General features: G+C 49.5%; 6 protein-coding genes across 6 annotated transcripts; 3 read left to right on the top strand and 3 right to left on the bottom strand.

Annotated features, from left to right (window-relative positions):
* Positions 1-7,075: 7,075 nt before the first annotated feature.
* Positions 7,076-9,855, bottom strand: VE01_10484 (uncharacterized protein). Its single transcript, XM_018279882.2, has 4 exons — positions 8,533-9,855; positions 8,418-8,482; positions 7,467-8,365; positions 7,076-7,414 (listed from the first exon to the last, which is right to left on the bottom strand). Exons 1-4 carry the CDS (start codon positions 9,413-9,415, stop codon positions 7,207-7,209), a joined length of 2,055 nt encoding a protein of 684 aa, XP_018125187.1. The 5' UTR covers positions 9,416-9,855; the 3' UTR covers positions 7,076-7,206.
* A 573-nt stretch (positions 9,856-10,428) lies between these two features.
* Positions 10,429-12,292, top strand: VE01_10483 (uncharacterized protein; the record flags this gene model as incomplete). Its single annotated transcript, XM_018279881.2, has 3 exons — positions 10,429-10,633; positions 10,688-11,265; positions 11,317-12,292. The coding sequence occupies 3 exons, from the start codon at positions 10,429-10,431 to the stop codon at positions 12,211-12,213; spliced, it is 1,680 nt and encodes a 559-aa protein (XP_018125170.1). The 3' UTR covers positions 12,214-12,292.
* Positions 12,293-12,715: 423 nt separating this feature from the next.
* On the bottom strand, positions 12,716-14,227 carry VE01_10482 (uncharacterized protein). Its single transcript, XM_018279880.2, has one exon. The coding sequence runs from the start codon at positions 13,871-13,873 to the stop codon at positions 12,755-12,757; it is 1,119 nt and encodes a 372-aa protein (XP_018125186.1). The 5' UTR covers positions 13,874-14,227; the 3' UTR covers positions 12,716-12,754.
* Positions 14,228-14,421: 194 nt separating this feature from the next.
* VE01_10481 (uncharacterized protein) lies at positions 14,422-16,503 on the top strand. Its single transcript, XM_018279879.2, has 4 exons — positions 14,422-14,968; positions 15,025-15,315; positions 15,367-15,872; positions 15,930-16,503. Exons 1-4 carry the CDS (start codon positions 14,612-14,614, stop codon positions 16,381-16,383), a joined length of 1,608 nt encoding a protein of 535 aa, XP_018125169.1. The 5' UTR covers positions 14,422-14,611; the 3' UTR covers positions 16,384-16,503.
* Positions 16,504-16,686: 183 nt separating this feature from the next.
* On the bottom strand, positions 16,687-17,858 carry VE01_10480 (uncharacterized protein). The gene is made up of 4 exons (XM_018279878.2): positions 17,777-17,858; positions 17,591-17,720; positions 17,417-17,536; positions 16,687-17,362 (listed from the first exon to the last, which is right to left on the bottom strand). Exons 1-4 carry the CDS (start codon positions 17,828-17,830, stop codon positions 16,770-16,772), a joined length of 897 nt encoding a protein of 298 aa, XP_018125168.1. The 5' UTR covers positions 17,831-17,858; the 3' UTR covers positions 16,687-16,769.
* A 128-nt stretch (positions 17,859-17,986) lies between these two features.
* On the top strand, positions 17,987-19,971 carry BFR2 (rRNA-processing protein bfr2). Its single transcript, XM_018279877.2, has 3 exons — positions 17,987-18,080; positions 18,134-18,233; positions 18,296-19,971. Exons 1-3 carry the CDS (start codon positions 18,014-18,016, stop codon positions 19,863-19,865), a joined length of 1,737 nt encoding a protein of 578 aa, XP_018125181.1. The 5' UTR covers positions 17,987-18,013; the 3' UTR covers positions 19,866-19,971.

Genomic DNA, 19,971 nt, shown 5'->3' with positions numbered 1-19,971 from the left:
GTGGGTTGAAGGGCGTTGTTTGTTGGATTTTTGAGAGTCTAGAGGGAGGGTGCTGGATTTTGGGTTGTAGGTAGGTGGTGATGGGTTCAGAGATGGGGGTTGCATAGTTCTATCTATATATCCCTTTCTAAGCAAGGAAATAATGAGGTGATACCCCTAATCAGTCCATCCACAATCCTCATACGATACCCCCATCCCACCTCACCCCTTCCCCAAACCACACCAAACAGCAGTGAAAACCATCCTCCCAATCAGCAGCACGATGAGGACAAGAGTAAATCCGGGCAACAGCAGTCGAGCTTCTTCTTCTTCTTGGGGTTTTGGAGAAAAGTGAAGGGGGGGGTGGCGCGAGAGAGGGCGCGGGTGCGGTGTAGATGCAGATGCAGGGGCTGGGTTGGGTGCCTTGGTGCGTTTTGTGGGGTGATGGGTTGTGGGGAGGAGGTCGGTTGGAGGGAGGACGTGAGTTGTAGGGAGGATGTGGGTTGTAGGGAGGACGTGGGCTGTATTGAGGATGTGGGTTGTAGGGAGAACGTGAGTCGTAAGGAGGAGGTGGGGGGAGTTGGGCACTGGTGGTTGCAGAGGGGTTGATCATTGTGCTTGTTTAAGAGGGGTGTAGGGGCGGGGTATTGGGCGGAGGAGTTGTAGAGGGCGGTTGGGGGATTCACTGGTGCGTTATTTATGAGGGCTGCTGGTTGGCGTTGGATAGATGGAAGTGGTGGGTTTGGGGTGTGTTGGTAATGGGTATTTGTAGTGGAGGTAGGAAGAAGAAGAAGTTGGTGATATGGGTGGGTGGTTAATTATCACTTATCAGTTCTATGAAAGGGAATAATGAGGAGATATCTAGCTACTCCTTCGGCGCGTGGTTCGAGGACGCCGAACCCTCGTACGACACCCCCCCTCCCCCCCCTTTTCCATCACCCCACGACCACCTTCCACCCTAGAACCAAACAATCACAGACTCCATACTACCCACCGCCTCATCTCCTCCACGCCCCAAACCCGAACACCGCCATAAACGCGATCACAAGCGGAATGGCCGCAAACGCCAGCATCAAGAGCCCAACCATTGTGCGCATCATAAGTTCCATTAAGGCCGGAAGGTACTCATCCAGTATGTTGTTGCACAAATTTATTTTTTCTAGGAGGGTGGTGGGGCGTTTGCGAGGGGCTGCTTGTGGTAGAGGGGAGTCGGTTTGGGTCCCGCGGCTATGCGTCTGGCGAGATGATAGTTGGTAGGGAGGAGGTGCGAGGGGTTGAGTGCCGGTGGTGGCTGGAGGGTTGTGCATTGTAGCTTGTTTATCGGGTTGGTTGTATTTGAGAGTTCAGAGGGAAGTGGCGGATTTTGGGATAGTGAGTGGTATTTTTAAGGAGGTTGTAAGAACAAGTCGGTGGTGTGGTGATTTATATCTATTTCCAGGAACAGAAGGAATGGGGCGATAACTAATACTCTAACACATGGTCTGTTGACGAGACATAATCCTCATACGATACCCTCCCCTTTACCCCCCCTTTAACCAGACCACGGCCATCGCCACCCCCTCGACAAGAAATACACTGCAACCCAAATGCAAAACACCAAGAGCGACACCACCATCAACGCGGTGATCAACATAAGCGACCCGCAAACCACGAATACAAATAGCTTTTCACAGACAGGCGAGTACAATTTCAGAGTTCTCTCCAGGCGCTCTCGTTTCTCGAGGACGGTGAGGGGGGGTTTTGTGCGTTTGACAGGTTTGACGGGTTTGACTGGTTTGGCGTATTTAAGAGATAGTGCCGCAAGGGAATCTGTTTCAAGCTTTGGAGGGGCCATATTTGATGGGTTTGATGGTAGGTTGAGAGGTTGGGGGTGGTGCGCTTGCGGTTCGTGGTAGGCGGTGGTGGTGGGAGGAGAGCTGTGTGGTGCGATGGTTCTTTATATTCATTCCCGGGAGAGGGGGGAATGAGGTGATTCCTGCTGCGACGACACATGGTTCGAGTACTGACAATCCTCATACAGCACCCCTTCCTCGTCCCTCTTTCGATAACCCCTAACCAACTTCCACCCTTGAACCGACAGGACCACCACCGCCACCACGACTAGTCCCACGGCCGCCCCCGTTGCCAACCCCGAGATAAATAGATACAATTTATCCATCACGAATTCGAATAGTCTTACACAGACTGGTGTTTTGGCGTTGTGGTTTGTTTTTTGTTTGGTGGTGGTAATTGGTAGTTGTAGGAGATGGGTTGCGTGATATGGTGGTGGCTTATATTGATTTCTAGGTAGGGAAAGAATGAGGTGATGTCTGATCTGACGACACATAATCCTCATACGATACCCCTTCCTTCTTCCTCCGTCTTCCGATCAGCCCATAATAGCCTTCAATCCCTCAACCAACAGGCACAGCAACAGGGCCGATGCACCCCCCACAGTTAACACCACGAGCGTCGCCATCACCGTCCCCAAGATCACCATTAACCCCGCGTGCAACCCCAGTTCGAATAGTCTTACACAGACCGGCCCATACGCCTTTAGTGTTTCCTCGAGGCGCTCAAGTTTTACGAGCAGACTGGTGGCGGGCTCTGCTGGGGCGGGCGGGGTTTTGCGGCATAACAAGCAGGGAGGTGGGCATGGTGGTGGAAGTACGGAAGGGGGGGGCTTGAAATTGTGCGCGGCGGTTTTTGGGGTGTGCATTTTTCTGGTTTTTGGACACTGCGGTGTTTGGATGTTTGGTGTTGTGGATTTTTAGTTTAAAGGCGGTAATAAGGTTATTCTGGCGGAGGTAGTGGGAGTGGACGTGGGTAGTGTGGTTCCTTATATTTATTTCCAGGAAAGGAAAGAGTGAGGTGATAACTAGAAGTCGTACGTTCCGGAGTGGTCGTATGATGCTACTTCCTTTGACACCCCAACCCCCATCTTTTCCGAGAATCATTAGTCCCTCCATGCCCGGAAACCTTTCACCGAGCAAGCTGCAGCTACCAGTCTAGGAGATGAAGACAGCTATGAGTTCTCCATAGCTGTCTTCCCCCCCTGGTACAACGCGAACAACGCCGCTCCTACGCTAAATAGCACCAGCGGTACCGCGCCTACCATTACCACCGTCGCCAGTGACGCGCCAAGCACGAATACGAAGATGTTCTGTAGGGCGGGGGGCCGGGGCGCGATGGATGCGGTTTCAAGCCTTGGAAGTGCCATTTTGTGGGTTCGTTGGTGTTTTGAGACTTTACTGTAGGCGTGATGATTATTTTTCGAGGTGGGGGTTTGAAAGTAGAGTGATGGGTAGTGTGGTGGTTTATATTCATTTCTAAGAACGGAAATAATGAGGTGATAAAAGCAACATGGTCCGACCTGGAATTAACTTCGTACGATACCGCTTCTCATATCACCTAGTCCCCCCCTTCATAAAAGCTGTCCATATCTCCACGTCCTCAAGGACCCATCGGGCAACATCTCCTCCTTCGATTAAGTGAGAACCAGCTTTACGCCCTGAACCAACAAGAATAACGCAAGTCCTATGCCTCCTAGTAAGGCAGTAACCAGGGCTATTATCGCCAGCGCCCCCAAAGATGTGAGCGTTATGAATTCAAAGCATCTCACGAGGATGGGGCCGTATGTCTGAAAGCTTGCGTCAAGGCGGCTGAGTTTCTCCAGGAGGGTTGGGGGTGGTCGAGGGGCGATGGATGCGGTTTCGAGCTTTGGTAGGGCCATTTTGGGAGGTTGGTGGCGTTTGACGGTTTGGGTTTGTGTGTGTTTATTTGGGGCGGTGTGCGATGTGGATTGGTATAGTTATCGTGATAGGAGGTGGTGAAGAGTTGTGGGAAGTGTGATGGTTTATATTTTTAAGAAAGGAACGAATGAGATCATATCTAGAAGCCACATCGCCCAAGGGCATATAATCGTCGTATGATAATGTCACACTCTTCATCCCTTCCCGACAACTGTTTAACTTCATGCACCTAGAGCGCATGAGGTGCTGACCCCGCCTTCGATCACAGGAAATGGCCTTCGCTCCTAAAATAACAAGTACAACACATTCCACACCAACACTACCACCAATCCTACAACAACCAGCCTGCTCGTCCAGAATGCTATCACTCCAATCTCAAATCCGAGGTCTGGGCCGTACCCGCCAAAAAATGCGTCATATTGCTTGAATCTCATTGAGATATCAGGAGTCCCCTGTAAAGGAGGGGGGTTCGTTTGAGTGCTGTGGTACGTGTAGCTTGCCTCTGGGTAGGAAGAAAAAGGCGAGGGGAGTTGGACCCCAGAGTTGTGTTTTGCTGTTTCGAAGTTATCAATTGCTGCTTCGAGGTTACTCATTGCCATTTCGAGGTTATTCATTGCTGTTTCAAGGTGATGCATTTTGATAACGTTCAGGATGCTTGAGTATTTCTTCTTAGCATTGTACTAGTAATAATTATCATTGGTACGTGGTGGTTTGGACAAGAAGTAGGTGGTGTAATTCTTTATATTCATTTCTAGGAAGGGAAGGAATGAGGTGATAGCTAGAAGCGGCATGGTCTAAAGGAGCATAATGATCATACGATATTTCTTCCTTCCGACTATCGACTGCCCCATCCTTTTCTAAAATTCAGAGCGCACAAGGAACTAACCTTCACTTACATCAAAAGAAAATCGCCTTCACCCCTAGGAAAAATAGATACAATAATCCGCCAATCAATTCCATCGCAACTACAACTGCAACTATCACCCCAAGACATATCATCAACGTGTGGACCACGTGTCCGGCCAGATCCTCCAGCTCTGGGCTGTACTCGCTCAAAGTTTTGTTGAGCTGCTCTTGAGTTATTCAGGCGGCTGATCTAAGATTTCTGACGCGAGGGTGGCATCATTGGTGTGCTGCTGGCTGGAGAAGTTTGGGCCGACCTTGGCATTGGTGGGTAGAGAGGGGGAGACGAGTTAGACTAGGTATTAGAGTTGTGCATAGCGGATTCGAGGTCATGCATTGCTGTTTTATTTCTGGGTGGTAGGTCGATGTCGTCTAGGAGTTGGAGGTGGTGGTTTTTTATCTTGGACTATGGATGGGAATATATATTGTGCTAGGAGGTGGAAGGCGGTAGTCTGTATTCATTTCCTAGAAAGCAAGAAATGAGGTGATAGTTGGAAGCGGCATGATCTAGGGGCACATGGTCGTACTATTGTACTACTTTTAAATTATCGGTCGCTTCTCTGTTTCTAGACAACTGTTCATCTCTGCGCTCCTTGATCCGTTGGGCAACCCTCTACCATTTGATTAATGAAAAACTGCCTTCGCCCCCAGGATCAGTACGTGCAACACAAGTCCCAGCAGCCCCACCGCCACCCCCAAGGCAACCAATGCGACCGTTACCAACCCTATTGTGCCAAGCACGAAGCCGAATAGCTCCATGAGTACTGGGGTATATGCCTTTAAAGTTGCGTCAAGCTTCTTGAGTTTCTCCAGGCGACTAATAGGCGGCATTTTGGGTAGCTGCGGCACGGGGTAGGCTCGGGGAGTTGCGTGTCTCGCTGGGGAGGTTTGGATAGGAGGGGGTTGGCTTCGGTGTTGTGCATTGTTATTTTGAGCGGGTGTTGCTGTCGTCAAGAATATAGAAATGGTGGATTTTGAGTTGAGGATATGCGTAGGGGAAATTATCGTAATGGGTGGTTTTTATGGAAGGTGGGGGGTGCGGTGGCTTGTATTCATGTATAAGAGTAGTCATAGAAGCGGTTTCATTATCATCGTACGTTTCTCCTTTTTTCCTACTATCGCCCATCCCGTACTTTCCTAACAGGTGTTTGTCTCTCCGTGCCGTGTTCCCCAAGCGCGTCGGGCAACACCCTCCTCCTTTCGATCAACGGACGCATGCCTTCAGCCCATCGAGCAGCAAAGACCCCGCTAAAACCATAAGCCCCCAAACGACGAAGAGCGCCATTGCGGACACGAGCAATATGCCGAACATATTAACCCTAGTGTTTCAGCGAAGATCAGGAAGAACGCGCTTAACTTTGCGTGGAGCTGCTTTAGGGAATCCAACCAGCTGATGGGAGGACGCTTCTGTGGCGGGATCGGGGCTGTTTAGGTGAGTTTGTGCCTGTAGGTTGATGGTGAGGCTCGGCGCATGGTGGGTTCATGGTTGTTATTGGTGGCTTCGACGTTATGCATTGCTATTCTCTGTGGGTGTCTGAGAGATGGGAAATCATGGTAGCGATTTTTTTGGAGGTATACTGTGGCAGGAGGTAGTTCAGATAGAAGGTGGGTAAGTGGTGACTTAGTTTCATATCCAAGAACGGAAGGACCAAGTGTGATAGCTAGCTCGAAATTGCGTGGTCTAATGATAAATGAAGCTATCCGGCAACATGATCATCATCATCATACGATACATCTTGCGACTTAAGCTCCCTCCCTTCTCGAATATTTTCTAACGTGCCAAAACTACCTATCTATCCATACCTTCCATTACCACAACTCCTCGCCGATATGGAAATGAATATCTCGAAGACAAGAATTGATATCTCTGAACTTTCAGACGACGCCAGCGAGCATCCCGAAGCTGTGGACGACGGGAATCAGGATACTATAGGCCAAGATCTCTCTTCTGGCCCACCTCGATATCTGGACAACAGCATACAAACAAGAGCCAAAAAGTTTTTACAATTTCTTAAGAGTGTCGCAAATGAAGCAGGATCCATCAGAATTATTGCGACCATGGTCTTTGCGATTACTCTATTTATGTGCAGTATTTTTATCATGACGGCCGAGATGATTGCGTTCTATCATGGAACTCATGACTTCAAAATGATTATATCTATATTAGCGATGACATGCGCGGAGATCTGCATTGCGGAGCCGAGAAGAATGGGGCGTGGGTGCGGATATAGATGTAGATGTGGATGATTATTCTCGTCTTCGATTTGCATGCTAAGTTGGACTCTTGTAATTGGGGATAGGTGCTTAGTGTGGCACTGTAATCCGATACGCTGTAGTTGCACTCCTATATGAGAATATTATTTTGAATTGAATCGATGGAAATAACAGAGATATATTTAATTTCAAGGTCTCACATCCGCTCATCCTGAAACGTTTGGAGTCCAACAATTGGTTTTTATATACTCCCGTATTTAAAAATAGAGGATTATTATATGGAAGCTATAGTATGGCTATCTAGAACCTGTAATAACAGGTCTATCCGCAGGAGAGATATCTTCCACGCGCCAGCTTCTGACTATCGTCAAAGGCAGCCCTACTCAATCTCCAACCGCATCGCATCGTACTGCACATACGTGGATTGTGCCAACACCGCGCTCTCGTAGTCAATAGCGTTATATGGCAGACTGAGAGTGAACTCATTAAGACCCTCGACCAACAGCGACGTATCAAACGCGAATTTGTTGTCGATGTTGTAGCAGATAACAGCCGACCGCACACCGCAAGAACTGCTGTGGTAGTACCTATGACCAAGTTAGCTTTCTGTAACCCCTATCCAATACTGACAAAACTTACGGAATAACCCAAGGCTTCAGGTCGCGCCCATTAACCGCAACGGTGTATGGGAGATTCGCAAAGGGCTCCGACGCGTTATACACATCCGTGTTTCCCGCCGCAGTCTTCGCGCCCGCAAGCTGCACCGTGAAGGTTGCCTTCTTCTTGTGATTGAGCTCCTTCTTGGTCAGATCGAACTGGATGGTCCAGTTATTTACATTCTCGTAGTAGGGTTCCGTGCGCACCGAGTTCCCGTAGCCTCCGAAGACACTCCAGTGAATGTAGTTCAGGTCCTTGCCGGCATCGCTCTCGCCCACCTTGTACACGACGCCGTTGGGGAACTCGGTGGGAAAGTCATATGCGGCCCAGTAGTTGCGATATTGCTCAGGCTGTAATGGTTTTTCCAGGTTCAGCTCGTATCCGTGCTTATACTCGCCCGCGGACTTGTCGGGCGTGCCGATGCGCCAGATTTCCTTGCCGGCGCTCTCCTCGCTCCAGTTCACGTGTGTGTTCTGCGTCTTGCGGGCCTTGACCACAATGTTGTCTTGGGTGTACTGCCCGAAGATACCGTCGGCGTAGATGGTCAGTCTGTAGGTGCCTTCCTTGACGCGGGGGATCTCGACGTTGCCAGTCTTCGGGTTAATGTCGGCCCAATACTGGTACGCTTTCGTATCTTGGTCATTGTCTTGGAAGTCGACACCGTTCTGAGCCAAGACAGCGAGCGGCTTGGTGGCACCCTTGGGGAGCTTGACGTGTCCCTTCCAGGTTCCACGCTTGGTGGTTGGGACATAGTTTGGCACGTACTTGGCAATGTCGTCGTAGAAGTCAGCGTTCCAGTCTGGTGAGGCGTACTGCAGAGCGTCCTGGCGGAGCTCTTGCAGTGTTGTCGTTGGGGAACCCTTGTTATAATGGAAATATGACTGTGGGTGGTTAGAATATGAGTGTGATTAATGGCAATTGCAGGACACTCACTGGGCCGAATGTGCGGTCGAATCCATCAGTGATGTTGGGAGTGCCATCACCATGGTGGTTGCTCACTTTCTAAGAATCAGTAGTTGATGGGTTCAGATTGGTGTATTTGACTTACCCATGTAATTATACACAATACCATCTACGACCAGATCCGAATGCAATGGTCCTCCGAAGTAAGTATCTTTGACACCCATAACGAGCCAGGCACCAAAAGTGCTGCCATCGTTACTGTACTTGCCGTCCGCGTACATTCCGTGGACATCATGGTCTCTCCAGGTATCCTGGAAAGTGTACTTGGTGAAATAATCACCCTCCTGCTGCACGTATGGATCATCCGGTGTGTTGCCGAGGTACCAGGTTGCATCCTGAACAGTAACCTGCTTCGCCTTGGCCTCTGTGGACGGCAAGGGTGCGTATTGCTTCTCATTTGTGGAGAGATCGGTCCACAGAGCTGTGTTCGGGCGGAACAGAGTGCGGAACTCCTGTAGATTTCTCAAAAAGGGAGTGGTCTTGTTGTTATAAGTAAGTCGGCTGAAAGTGTGCAGGCCGGTCTCTCCTTCTCTCAGGAACCAATACTGCTCAAGAACCTGACCAGTTGCTGGATAGGTCTCGCTCATCACAATGCCTCCGTACTTAGTTTTGGATGAGTCGGTGCCATTGATCAACTGATACCTAGGAGCGAGGTGCCCGGGAGTATAGAAGCCCGACGGGGTGCAGTAACAGTCGAGATATGGCCCAAGGCCGCTTGCTCCATTCCCGGTAGCGCCTCCTGGTGTTGGGTTTTCATATCCAGGGGCACCAAGCAAATCTTGTCCATCTAAGCTCAGATTCTGGATTGCGCCAGTCGTTTTGTTGACGGCAGCATAGAGTCTGTCGTTGGCGATGACCAATTGAGGGCCTGTATCCTTTGCAGTAAGGAATGCCCGAGTAGGGGCAACAAGATTCGAGAGACAAACGAAGAGCGGAACAATCGCCAAAACTGACTTTGATTTTGCCATGATGACTGACGGATAGGGAATTCAGAACTCGCCTTGATCGCTGAACCACTCACAAATGGGTAAACTCCATGGTTTTGTAGTTCTCGCACTCCCCAGCTTGCCATGGCCGGCTACTGCGCCTAATGACGCAGTCAGATTGCATTTTTCTGGGGAAAAGAGAAAAAGAGGCAGATCACTATGGAATGCTTCTGATCTGGGGTATGATACCCCGACGTGCCCGAATTGCGACATGGTTATTTTGTCAGTTTGTGGGGATAAATGAGCTAGATTGCGGAGAAAGGCGGGGAAGCACTTTGGAGGCGTTAATAGAGTAGCTTTCCATGAACGAGATTGCCTGTCAAAGTACGCCGCCGTTGTTTGCCCTCGGTTCAGCAATATCATACCATGACAGTATAGTATAGTAATATTATATTTCCCCGCGCTTTCGGGGTATGTTAGCCAGCCAGGTACAGTGGAGTGTCGAACGAAGCGCGTAAGTGCCCCGAACTGATTGGAGTATTACTCTAGGTTGTTTTGATGGACGGAGTCAATTTCTCCGTCGATCGTCTATCCCCCCATGCAACACGCATAGAGCCCGCATACTACTAACATAACCCAGCAATAAACTTGAATAGCGTCGTTCTCTACCAACCGCAACAATCTCCGCAAGGGTAATAGGGTAATGGTAGCTTTATTCTAAGAGCCGACGGTTCATAAGCAAATTGTCAAAGCCCCTCCCCGTGACATATGTCATCACGGCTCAAGGGGTAGCGCTTGTGAAGGTCTGCCGTGAATATCATAACATGTAGTGCATTTGGGGTAATCTACCGCCTCTATAACTCGCTATAAATCGTTCCGGAATGCCGAGTTTAATATATGCAGTTGCAGCTAAGCCTGCCGTCCCAAGCATGCTCGAGGGATGATGAGCATGACGGACGCGCGGTTGGTTGTATAAAAAAGGTACGGTAGATCTCGTTTTCTGGGTGTTTCGTATCCTTCCATAGCAGCTTGGCAAATTTATACCTTATTTCAAAATGAGACTCAGCATCTTGGCATCTGCCCTGGCAGTTGCCACCCAAGTTCATGCCAAAGGCCCTTTCCTGAAGACAATTGGTCCCGAAGAGCACATCATTGGCAATGATATCTGGAACGTCACTATTGGCAAGCAATATGGCACGAAGCTCTTCTATAAGAACAGGGATATAGTGGGTAACGCAGTTGGGCACTATGCGAGCTACAGTTAGTTCAACTATCCTTATCACATCACCTCCCCAGTAACTAACATAATTACAGATGGCGCAGCATCAGATCTGAGTTGGACTACCGTATCTATCCATAAGCAGACCAAAGACTACTTGGATATTTCCTTTGAAGCTGCTGAAGGAGAACTTCATTGGGTTATCCAACCTGAGCTTGCTGGGGCATATCAATACTTTGTTAACCGCGCTCTTCCGATCCTTGGAGAGTTTAGAACTCTCTGGCGTCTTGACAACACGACCTTCTTCAATGGTCATACGTCGATCAAGGATGAGGCTTTGCCAACTTCAGCCGATATTGCTGCCGCAACCAAGGTCCAAGATGAGACATGGGTGAAGGAGGATGGCACATATATCACCAAGTATGACTGGCAGGCCTTACTCCGAGACCAGGAGTATTATGGCGTGTACGGTCCTGGGTTTGGCAGCTGGTACATCAATGCGGGAAAGGATGAATACAATGGAGACCATCTAAAGCAAGAACTGATGGTGCACCGAGAGACTGCAACAGGAGATGTTGTTCAGCTAAACATGCTTCACGGGACACACTTCATGGCATCGGCCTCTGATGCTTTCCCAGTTGGCAAGGTCTGGGGGCCATGGCTCTGGTATTTGGTGAGTTTGCCGACAAACATCTAATAATTATTCCGCTAACACATAATACAGAACGATGGCAGCCTCAATGATGCATCTCACAAAGCGAAGAAGGAAATCTCTACCTACCCATATCCTTGGTTTGACAACGATGCTTACCAGTCGCGCGGCTCCGTATCTGGAAAACTTATCCTCTCAGACGGTCGCCCTGCTTCTAATGCTGCCGTCTTCCTTGGCGACAACCACCCCAATGAGACCACTCTCGATATGGGTCGCTACTACTACTATACGGCCTACACTGACAAGGCCGGCAACTTCCAGTTCAAGAATGTCCGCACCGCAAGCTATGCATTTCAAGCCTGGTCCAACGGCGGTGCCATTGGTGATGTTTCGACGACTTTCATAAAGAACGATGTTGTAGTAACTAAGAAAAAGGGTACCAATCTAGGGCACCTCACTTGGAAGACTCAAGACAGGAGGAATATCTTCCAAATCGGGGATTTCGACAGGACGTCGTTGGGGTTCGCCTACGGAGGGGCACCCCACCAACACGCACTTGTGGTCAACTGCCCCGCAAACCTTACCTACACTGTTGGCACCAGTAAAACCTCAGACTGGTGCTTCGGCCAATCCGCTAAGGGGAACTGGACCGTCAAATTCAATGTCCCGAAGCTCCCGAACGACTCGTCCGCCGTGCTCTCCGTCTCGCTTGCCGGGTATTCCAGTGGCGTCAGCTCTACGATCGTTGTGAACGGCGCTACGACTGTGGGGAACCTTACGAGCGCCAATATACTGACTGACCCGTGTATGTATCGGTCTGGTACCTTGGCGGGAGAGTGGCATTACTACGAGTTCCCGGTTGAAAACGGGGCTCTGAAGAGGGGTTGGAATACTTTGGACTTCCAAGTTACGAGAGAGACGCTCTGGCATGGATTTATGTGGGACGCTGTCGCCCTAGACTACGCCTAGAGTAATCAGCCGTATGCCAGGTAGAAATATATTTTTGGAAAATATATTATTGCTGTCATATAATAATTTACAATTGTGCACAAAAATAATCTTAAAACTAAGCTATAAAATTTAGCCTCCGTAACTTTATAAAGTAAATCTCTCGACATAGAAAACAATGAATTCCGGCCATTACTACACTATTTCACTTTACATTACTTTGTAATCAAGTCGCCACCTTCGTTCCCCGCGAGATTTTTGAACCGCATATGCCGACACGTCAAACACGCCGAACCCCCCACCAATCCCGCATCACGGGGCTACCTCGGATGGCGGCACGCCGCGTGCTGAAGACTACCTGTGGGTCGCGGAGACCAACTCAGTTACTGAAATCAATAGTTTCGGCAGAGCCAAACAATGGGCTACCCAGGTTTCAGTTCATGGACCATCAGTGCGCCACTAAGTTTACAATTCCAGCGAGGCCCGAAGACGCAAGTTACAGCAAGCACACGAAGTGAAATCATGCCTGTCATATCTTTTTCGTAATTCGTATACAATAGACCTAAATGTATACCCTCAACCACTCTCCCAGTGCCATAATCGCCATCGCCTGTCCGTACGGCATGCTCGTGAGCGGGATATCCTTATAGTGCTGCAGCGTATCTCCCATCCCAGTGCCAAACGACACATTCTTCAGCTCTCCGTCCTCATCAATATTCTCTATGACGGCCTTGACGGCCTTGACAGCAACCTCCTCATACTCTCCTCCAATGTATCTCTTCCTCCTTGCCTTCATGAGTCCATATGCAAACCCAGCCGACGCACTCGCCTCCAAGTATGACCCAGTATCCTCCCCCTCGCTCAACAGCGTGCACCATAGACCCCCAGGTGTCTGCACCTTCTTGATCGCCACGCTCTGTGCAACCAGGGTATCTAGTAAGTGCGTGCGGATCGGGTCTCCATGTGGCAGATCAAGCAGCTCAATGTACTCCGGGATCACAATCGTGATCCAGGCATTCCCTCTCGCCCACAGCGCCTCCGCGAAGTTGTGGCCGCCATCCTCGAAGGTCCAGCCGTGGAACCAGAGCCCCGTCTTCGTGTCAAAGAGGTATTTGATGTGGATGAGGAACTGGCGCGTCGCCTCGTCCACGTAGTGTGGCCTGTTGAGGACTTTTCCGATTTTAGCGAGAGGTAGGACGGTCATCATCAGAGTGTCGTCCCAGAGCTGCTGGGTGTTGGGACCGAGATATGTCATGTGTTGCATGCCACCGAACTCAGTGCGGGGGAGATCATGGTATGCCCACTCAGCCCAGGCGTCGAGCCATGGGAGGTAAATTGGGTTGCCGGTTTTCTCGTAGACGTAGGCAAGAGTGAGGAAGACGGCCATGGTGTTGATGTTCTTGGTGGTGCCGCCGGCCTCGAAGCGGTTCTTGAACCATGCCTCGATGATCTGGAGGTACTCCTCTTCGCCGGTCAGCTCGTAGTACTTCCAGATACCGTAGAGACCGACGCCGTGCGTCCATTCCCAGTCGTTCCAGCCCTTGGTGTCGATAACGCGGCCATCTGGAAGGCGGAGAAGAAACTCGCCGGTGGTGTCTGTAATGTTCACGAGGTTGTTGATGAGGAGCTTGACGGCTTTGTGCACGTCGGCCGCATCAACGGCGTGAGCTGTTAAAGGCATTTTTGGGGACTTGAGGGATATTGCGATTCTCTAGATGCTACTGTCGCCTGTCAATTGGATGATCTGAATCCTAATCTTTCAACTTTGCAAGGACAGCACGGTTCACTCGGATGAAGATGACAGGAACAGCATTTCAATCATCACAAGCCTCGGGCAACTTTCGTTTTGGGGGAATTTCGTCGCGGGGTATCATAGCGAGCACCGAGATGCACCGACGCCAAGGGTGGGCACCAATAGCGGGATTACAGCGTGGGCCTCCCAAACTACAACGCGTGCGCTGTATCTGGATCTCTTCAAAGTTATTTCCCTTGGCCCGCACGAAGCTAGAGTAGGAATGGCGCTGCAATATCCATTCAATACGCGCAGTTTCCCTGACTCCGTGGGGTCCCCGCAGGGGGGGTGGGGTAATGAGTGACATGACTAGGATGGGCTGTGGAGTAAGGTGGGGGTGGCTAACCAGTAATGGGCTCGGGGGTCGGGGAAGAATATCGCGAGTATAGGATCACATTCGAGGAATAATTAATTTACGCTAATTATTATGCTAGCAACTACTAACATGTTCCACATGGAAGCTTTTATGGAGAAGCTTGAATGTGGCCGGGGGGGCGGGAGTGGCTTTTGTATAGATATCCTGTCGCCGGCGACAACTTTCTGTTTTCTGCTCCGTGTGTGAGTTGACGCTTTCATTGGGATCAATTATCATTCTACCATTCTATTCCCATCGATACAATCACCGTCATGGCAAACGCCCCGGAAATCGCGGGCTTGGAGCAAGTCCCTGTCGACCAGACTGTCAACGAAAAGTCAGGGAAGGAATATGCTGATATCGGACATGTCGAGCGTGTGCTGTCCGGGAACGAAGACCTGAAAGATCATATGGATCTTAGCCGTATCGACGCCGAGGTCGCCAAGTATACGAGCGATGTCAGAGAGATTATCAGCGAGGAAGAAAGCAACAGGCTATTGAAACTTATTGATCGCCGTGTACTGGTTATCATGATTCTCACCTACTTCCTCCAGGCAATAGACAAGGGCACTCTGTCGTTTGCCTCTATCATGGGGATAGAACCAGACCTCCACTTAGTTGGGCAAGATGTATGAAATCGTCTTGATCTAAAGACAAAACACGGATGGTAGCTAACTCCGCGCAGTATTCATGGCTCATCACTGGTGTCTACATCGCAATTCTCATTGTAGAATACCCAACAAATTGGATCATTACGAAGGTTCCCATCGCAAAGTACCTCTCATTCAACATCATCTGCTGGGGGGCTGTTCTGGCATGCCACGCCGCTGCAACAAACTTTACTACCATCTTGGTTTGCAGAATTCTCCTCGGAATTTTTGAGGCAGCTTGCCAGCCATCGTTCATTATTTTGTCCAGCATGTGGTTCAAGCGCGAGGAGCAGACTGCCAGGGTTACCTACTGGTACATGATGAATGTAAGGGCGTCCCAAATAATTACCATGTTTTATTAGTACTAACGCACACAGGGCGCGCAACAAGTCGTCGGCGGTCTTCTTGCCTATTGCTTCACCCTCATCGGCCGTGACAAGGTCATTAAATCTTGGCAGGCACTGTTCATTGCATACGGGGTTATCTCCGTCTTCTGGGGCATATTCGTTGGCTGGTGGATGCCCGATTCTCCTATGCGGGCTAAGTGTTTCAGCGAGGATGATAAGCGTAAGATGATTGAGCGTGTCCGATCCAACCAGACGGGAATGCAGAGCCGCGTATTCCGAAAAGAGCAGATGATCGAGGGCCTCAAGGACCCTCAAACTTGGTGCTATTGCTTGATTGCCATTTGCACCACATTGCCGACTAGTGGTCTGGGAGGGTTCGCCAACATTATCATTAAGAGTTTCAATTTTGAGACTCTGCAGGTTCAACTTCTTGCAATGGTTCTTGGATTCTACATCATAATCGTCTTATTTGCGTCCATTTGGCTAGTCAAGAAGACCAACCAGAACTTACTGGTGATGGCTGGATTTGTTGTCCCGTAAGTTACGCCATGGAATACATTGCCCCGATTGCCACTGACATATACCGCTTCTAGGTCATTCATCGGAACTATCGTCTTGATGACTGTCGAAAGTAAGAGCATGGCTACGAAAGTTGGCCTGTTGTTCTCATACTACCTCACCCTCTCGTTCTGGTCTGCGCAGACCCTCGCTTTATCCATGATTTCCCGAAACATCGCTGGTCAGACGAAGAAGGCGACAGTGGTCGCTTGTAATTTTATCGCCTGGTCAGTGGGCAATAGTATCGGCCCACAAGTATTTTTAAAATGGGATGCGCCGAGATACTTCATCGCCTTCGCCACTCATCTTGGATGCTACACTCTGCTCATGTTTGTGATCGCCTTCCTCCGCTGGTGGCTTCTCAGAGAGAACAAGAAGAAGGACCAATTGGCTGCGGCTGGTATTAGGGAGGCGGCCGACGATAACATGACGCATGCTTTTGAAGATTTGACGGATCGGGAGAACCCCAACTTCAGGTACATCTTTTGAAGTGCCATATACGAAGTACATTTAGCTTTTGCGAGTCAAAGACGATTCTTGTTGTTTTAAGATTATTCTGATTATTATAGATATAGATATAGAAGTGCTGGTAATTCTACCTTTTTGTTTATTGTTCGGCCCTCATATGAACCCCTGAACTGAGTGTAACATAACTACGCTTGATACTATTAGAAGTCAATGTATCAAGTCTTAATATTCCACATCTACATATAATCTAAGCATTGCCCAAATCGTTCCAATGACCAGATATATATAGCCTTCAACGTCAAATACACGCCACATCAGTCATGATAAAGATCAAACATTTCCATCCTGATTGTATACCTATTATGCCACTAATTTTACACTATCATACATTCTGTATCATTCCTCGCTCAAAAAAGACCAATCTGCTTCCCCACCCTGTCGGCTATCCTTCCAAACGCCTTCGCACGATCGCTATCTGGCTCACTAACCACTGTGGGCTTTCCCCGATCGGCATCATCACAAATGCTAGCATGCAAAGGAACATCGCCTAGAAACTCAATACCGTGCTTTGCGCAGGTGTTCTCAATGCCAATACCATGGCTTGAATTCTCACCGCCGCCAAAGATATGAGTGCCTTCCTGACAATGCGGACAGATGAAGAGAGACATGTTCTGGACCATGCCCAGAATAGGGATATTGGTTTTCTGAAACATGCCGATGCCCTTGATGGCGTCTTTTAATGCTATGTCTTGCGGCGTTGAAATAATGATCGCGCCATCAAGCTCGATTTGCTGTGTGATGGTGAGTTGCGTGTCCCCGGTTCCTGGAGGGAGATCCAGAACGAGAACATCGAGTCCACCCCAGTCAACCTCGTGGAGAAGCTGTTGGAGCGCTTTCATAACCATCAGTCCCCGCCAGACAACAGGGGCGTCTTGCCCAACGAGGTAGCCCATGGACATTGACTTAAGGCCATAGTTTGAAAGAGGAATGAGTTGGTTATCTGGTAACTGTTAGATTTTTTCTTCTTTACCGATCAAATTCTTGGCATTCATACTTGAAGAAAGGCGTGGCTCCCCAGAGAGATTGAGAAGAGTGGGTATCGAGGGCCCAAAGATGTCCGTATCCAGAATGCCACTGCGAAGGCCACTGCGAGCAAATGAAAGCGCAAGGTTTACTAATCTGCAATTAAAATTTGACACCTTATTTAAAAAGTGTAGTTTAAAAATACCTGCGATGGTGGACTTGCCAACACCCCCTTTGGCTGAGGAAACAGCTATTACTTTCTTCACATCTTTGATGCGTCTCCGTTCGGGCAGTCCTCGCTGCATGCGCGGAATTGTCCCAGCGCGTGGCAATCCCTTTTTACCGAGTTAGTTAATTGTTAAGAAGCTGTACCGCAGCTAGCCCTACATACCAAAGGATTTTCATGCTGCAAAGCCCTCAACGTTGAGAATAATCGCGGTTTCATGATTTATGTATTTCCGGCCATTGTCTTGACTTCGCCATAAACTGCGATACATGTCGTTGGCTGCGTCGGAGGTACGCGGCCGCTAGCGCCGGAAGAAGCGCCAAGATTTCGAGGTTTTGGAGGAATTTCTTGAGAACTTTTTGGCGGGAGGAGCAACGGCAAAATCGCAAAGCCAACATCAGGATGGCAAAAGGAAAGGGCAGTTCGCTTGCGAAACAGCTTGCTGAGCTGGAAGTGAAGGCTCCTAAGGGTATGCAATGCACTTATATCCCAATGATTTGACTCTAAACTAATACAACCCAGATTTTGATCCCGAAGAAAATGAGGCACCGCTTCGAAGTGATGAGAGTGGTTCTGAGGAAGAAGACGAGAATTTGGGAACGGAGCATTATGTGAACGTTGGGTAAGTGACCTGTGCTTGTTTTTGCTTAATGTCATGGTGTACTGACAGTTTTTTTCTTCTAGAAAGAGCAAACTGCGAAAGCCCGCCCAAGTCGCCCTTGGCCCTCAATACGCCGGAGCTCGAATCAGCCGCAAGGATCTACTGAACAATGATGAGGACTCCGATATCTCTGGCGACGAGGAATCCACTGAGGAACAGGACATGGAGGATATCGTTGACCCTGATACTGTGGATCTAGACGCGGAAGACTTTGATGGAGAAATCAACAGCGACGATGCTCTTGGCGAAAGCGATGATGAGAAACTTAAGGGATTTGTCTTCCGTGGAAGTGGCAAGCCCAAATATGCAGTAGGTGGCGGCCCTAGCAAGAGCAAGAGAAAGACAGCTGCGGATTTTATGTCCGGCAGTGAGGACGAAGATGTCGATGAGATTGACTCTGAGGACGCCGAGGATGGAGGAGCAAAAATTGATGGAACCGACGAGTCTGGATCCGAAAGCCAAGAAGAGTTGCTAGAGGATGGAGATGAAGACGAGGATGAGGACATGGACGAGGTCGATGATGACGAGGACGAAGAGGAGGAAGATGACAATGACGACTCGGAAGAAGATAGTGACGAAAGTGAAGTAGGAGACGACGAGCAAGCTCGCCGTGCTGAACTACGAAAGATGATGACTGAAGAGCAAAAAACCGTCGTTGCTACAATTTCTCAGGCCGCGAAAGCCGATGCTGAGAAGGGCAACGCCGTCAAGGCTCAACGCAAGACATTCGATTCATTGCTAAATGTCCGCATACGCCTCCAAAAGGCGCTTGTAGCCACGAACTCCATGTCGTCTTTAGAGCAAAGCTCTGAAACTTCGACACCGTACAAGGCGGCCGAAGAAGCTGCAGTCAAGCTTCTGAACACTTTGAATGCTATGCGATCTGAGCTTGACAAGACAGCAACGAATTCAAAGAAGCGCAAGCACACTGCTGTCGATATCACAACATCTAACTCTGACATCTGGGCTGCTATCCAAGCCTCCGAGTCCCAATCTGTTCCGAAACGCCAGGCAACACTCGCAAAGTGGTCTGCGAGGGTTCGCGGTACAACCGCTGCTCCAATTTCTCGCAAGCTTAACAACGTTGCCGAGCAATCTATTGTCGACGTCCTCTCTGAGCAGCTCTCTGGTTCCAACGCAGAGCGCCTCATCAAGCGCACGAGAATGCCGCGCTCCTGCGCTCCCATTCAGGTCAAGGCTAAGATCACTGAAGATGAGAACATTTATGACGATGCGGACTTCTATCAGCTCCTCCTCAAAGAGCTGGTCGACCAGCGCATGGTAGATTCTTCATCCGCCCCATCTATGGGAGCCGGCGGCCAGCCGATTGCTCAGTGGGCTGCGGCCAAGGAGGCGAGGACGAAGAAGAACGTAGATACCAGAGCTAGCAAGGGACGTAAGATGAAGTTTACGGTGCACGAGAAGTTGCAGAATTTCATGGCACCGGAAGATAGGGGGCTGTGGGAGCCGGAGGCCATTGATCGGTTCTTCGGCACCCTCCTGGGCCAGAAAATGAACCTGGGAGAAGAGGACGAGAGCGATGATGAGGAGGCGCCTCTGGCGGAGGAAGCGTTGATGCTGTTCAGGTCGTAGATAAATAAATACTTTTATATATGTACCTCACTTCACTAGATGGCATCAGCAAGGAAATTCAAATCCTCATAAGCTAGATCTTGGCAGTGTTGCCCGAGTACTACTC

Source organism: Pseudogymnoascus verrucosus (assembly GCF_001662655.1).
Source record: "Pseudogymnoascus verrucosus strain UAMH 10579 unplaced genomic scaffold scaffold_86, whole genome shotgun sequence".
Lineage (NCBI taxonomy): Eukaryota > Fungi > Ascomycota > Leotiomycetes > Thelebolales > Thelebolaceae > Pseudogymnoascus > Pseudogymnoascus verrucosus.
Note: the sequence above shows the minus strand (reverse complement) of the source record. Positions and strands in the feature narration are given on the sequence as shown.

Excerpts from the sequence above, each read along its gene's own strand:
- VE01_10484 (XM_018279882.2), bottom strand. The coding sequence starts at position 9,415 with ATGGCAAAATCAAAGTCAGTTTTGGCGATTGTTCCGCTCTTCGTTTGT. Across the intron at positions 8,483-8,532 it reads TATTGTGTATAATTACATGG|TGAGCAACCACCATGGTGAT; the intron begins GTAAGTCAAATA and ends ATTCTTAGAAAG. Across the intron at positions 7,415-7,466 it reads CTGAAGCCTTGGGTTATTCC|GTACTACCACAGCAGTTCTT; the intron begins GTAAGTTTTGTC and ends ACTTGGTCATAG.
- VE01_10482 (XM_018279880.2), bottom strand. The coding sequence starts at position 13,873 with ATGCCTTTAACAGCTCACGCCGTTGATGCGGCCGACGTGCACAAAGCC.
- VE01_10481 (XM_018279879.2), top strand. The coding sequence starts at position 14,612 with ATGGCAAACGCCCCGGAAATCGCGGGCTTGGAGCAAGTCCCTGTCGAC. Across the intron at positions 14,969-15,024 it reads TCCACTTAGTTGGGCAAGAT|TATTCATGGCTCATCACTGG; the intron begins GTATGAAATCGT and ends AACTCCGCGCAG. Across the intron at positions 15,316-15,366 it reads CCTACTGGTACATGATGAAT|GGCGCGCAACAAGTCGTCGG; the intron begins GTAAGGGCGTCC and ends TAACGCACACAG.
- VE01_10480 (XM_018279878.2), bottom strand. The coding sequence starts at position 17,830 with ATGAAACCGCGATTATTCTCAACGTTGAGGGCTTTGCAGCATGAAAAT. Across the intron at positions 17,721-17,776 it reads TGCAGCATGAAAATCCTTTG|GGATTGCCACGCGCTGGGAC; the intron begins GTATGTAGGGCT and ends CTCGGTAAAAAG. Across the intron at positions 17,363-17,416 it reads GGAGCCACGCCTTTCTTCAA|ATAACCAACTCATTCCTCTT; the intron begins GTATGAATGCCA and ends AACAGTTACCAG.
- BFR2 (XM_018279877.2), top strand. The coding sequence starts at position 18,014 with ATGGCAAAAGGAAAGGGCAGTTCGCTTGCGAAACAGCTTGCTGAGCTG. Across the intron at positions 18,081-18,133 it reads GGAAGTGAAGGCTCCTAAGG|ATTTTGATCCCGAAGAAAAT; the intron begins GTATGCAATGCA and ends AATACAACCCAG. Across the intron at positions 18,234-18,295 it reads GAGCATTATGTGAACGTTGG|AAAGAGCAAACTGCGAAAGC; the intron begins GTAAGTGACCTG and ends TTTTTCTTCTAG.